The sequence below is a fragment of the Uloborus diversus genome, chromosome 3 (genome assembly GCF_026930045.1).
Source record: "Uloborus diversus isolate 005 chromosome 3, Udiv.v.3.1, whole genome shotgun sequence".
NCBI classification, from domain to species: domain Eukaryota; kingdom Metazoa; phylum Arthropoda; class Arachnida; order Araneae; family Uloboridae; genus Uloborus; species Uloborus diversus.
In genome coordinates this window covers 111,058,939-111,061,485 of record NC_072733.1, presented here as the reverse complement: position 1 = coordinate 111,061,485, position 2,547 = coordinate 111,058,939, and the positions used below count along the sequence as shown (strand labels likewise).

At 36.1% G+C, this 2,547-nt stretch overlaps 1 protein-coding gene across 1 annotated transcript; it reads left to right on the top strand.

Moving 5' to 3' along the window:
- Positions 1-493: 493 nt before the first annotated feature.
- Positions 494-1,696, top strand: LOC129218893 (early growth response protein 1-A-like). Its single transcript, XM_054853214.1, has one exon. The coding sequence runs from the start codon at positions 494-496 to the stop codon at positions 1,694-1,696; it is 1,203 nt and encodes a 400-aa protein (XP_054709189.1).
- Positions 1,697-2,547: the final 851 nt, after the last annotated feature.

Here is a 2,547-nt window from a genome sequence, read left to right as displayed (position 1 = left end):
TTTCTAAAACTAATTATATCCTACACTAATATTCATATTATGGAGAGGATATAAGTACTGTTCATATGAGCCCCAGATATTAGGTTCACAATTACTCGTTCATCTACTTAAGAATAAAATTGCAAAAATTAAGACTTTTTAATTCAATTAGATAATTTAAACGAAGTCTTCTCCTAATATTTTCTACAGCATTCAATAATGAAAAGACACATCTATGGTGCACAGAGCTTATTTATATTATATTCCCTTTTTCGCGCGTGCAAGAGACAGTTTTCTAGAATGGTCTTCTATGATGCTTAATATATTAACGCTTTACGTTAGGTGCAAAAGTTTTTGGTGTTAAAATGCTCAACAGGTTCACTGTTTCGTAAAGAAGTAACAAAAAAGTTTTTAAATCTGTCCATGATGTATAACTTTCACCTATGACAGAGCTAATATTTAATTTTTGTTTCTCGAAGGTGAAGACGTGGTTGAAGACAAACCCGAGACAATTATGTTTCCAAGTACTCTTCCTCAACAGCCAAACGTAAATCAAAGCATTACATATCGTGGATCTTTCACCACAACGACAAGAACGGTACCATCAGGAGAAAGCCCCTCGATGGTAAGTGCCTGGTTCAACCCCGAGAAAGCTTTTTCTCTGAATATTTTGCCGCAGCAATCTGTCCAAGGACTCTCTGGATTAGGCACTCCTATATCAAATTTGGGACATTCACCGGGACCATCTACCTCACAATTTGCAACGTCTCCGACAGCAAGTGCATTTGAAACAGCTGATACAGTGGCTCCAGATTCTGCTTTTTCTCTTGAAAGTGCAACAGATCCAACTCAGCAAGATCTACTACTGCATTTTAGCGCATCATCGCAATTCGACCCATCAAGTTTCATCGTAAAACAACCACCTGTGTACAGTTCCTGCACCAGTCATACTATCACATCTTGTGAAGCATTGTTAGCCGCTGGCGGTCTTACAGTACAATCTCTTCTCAGTCCCACCACCGATGACTTTTTCGAGAGACAGCCTCATTCTTTCCAAAAATACCAATGGTCTAACTTTCAGACTCCTTTAGCTGAATTTTGTGCCACTACTGCTACTGATTCTTCACAAATTGATGCTGGTCCATCAGTGGTAAGTTTACCGACAAAACTTGAACCTGATCTGGGCATTGTCGCACAAAACACAGCTACGCTTGCCGAGTACAACCAATCGACGAGCAAAGGACACGAGATTTTAAATCAAGCGTATCAAAATAGTCCTGTACCATTGAAGTTGCTCCCAGTTAAACCTCGCAAATATCCGAACCGGCCAAGTAAAACTCCAGTACACGAGAGACCATATGCATGCCCAATTGATCCCTGTGACCGAAGGTTTTCTCGCAGTGACGAACTAACAAGGCATATTCGAATTCATACAGGTCAAAAACCATTTCAATGTACCATTTGCATGCGGTCTTTCAGTCGTTCTGATCATCTAACAACTCATATACGTACCCACACAGGTGAAAAGCCATTTTCATGTGATACATGTGGGCGCAAATTTGCAAGGAGCGATGAAAAAAAAAGGCATGCTAAAGTTCACCTGAAGCAAAAAACAAAAAAATATGGAAGATCAGAGAATTCTTCAAACGATAACCTAGACGGACAAGGTCCAAGTTCTGGTGGTTGTCTTTCACTTGCGGGCTCAAGTTGCCCGTAAACAAATAATTGATGTTTTGTTTTATGTTTTCCCTTTTGTTTTAATGATACTCAAATTTTAACAATGAAAACTATAACGTGCTTCATTACATAAGGAGTATTTTAAAACATTTGTTCATTTTATATGTGTCAATGTTATCAGTAATCTATTTAATAACTGCACATACCTTTCCATTGAAAAAGTTTCAACTTGAACGCTCTTTTCCACTTCTCAAAATATCTCAGAAAAGTATCGTATCGTAATTCAAAAGCAGCACTTTTATACTTGTTTTTAAAACAGGGTGAAGTAATGTCCCTATACTTGGACTCTAAACATGTTACTTTGTTTTTAACGTTAAGTTAAGTCGTCTAAAATAAATGTTGTTGAATTTATAATGTCGTTTTGCATGTTATTTGTATTATCGACAAAATTTCTCTTAATGGATGAGCCAATTATTTTTGAAAGTATTCACCAGTAAGACATGATTTTAATGCTGTATTGTGGCAAATGTAGAAATGAAGTTTTACTCTAATATTATGCTAAAATTCACCAGAAAAATTGAGATTAGTTGAAATACACGATACTCTAAAGGTTTGATATTAGTTACACTCGATGATAACATATACAGAAACTTGCTTAAGAGCACAAAATTGAAAACTTCGATTGATGGGTTCAAAGTCTGTCTAGTGAAATAAAATTGTCTCAATAGACATGACTACAAGTACAACTAACAAATCAATATAAACACGTGTCAATAAGTTAAAATAATTTGTGAAGCAATAGCAAAAGAAAAAGTCCTTGACATATGATCATGTGAATGGCTGAACAAAACCTAGTTATGACACTCAGTACTTATACATCATACTTTTTAT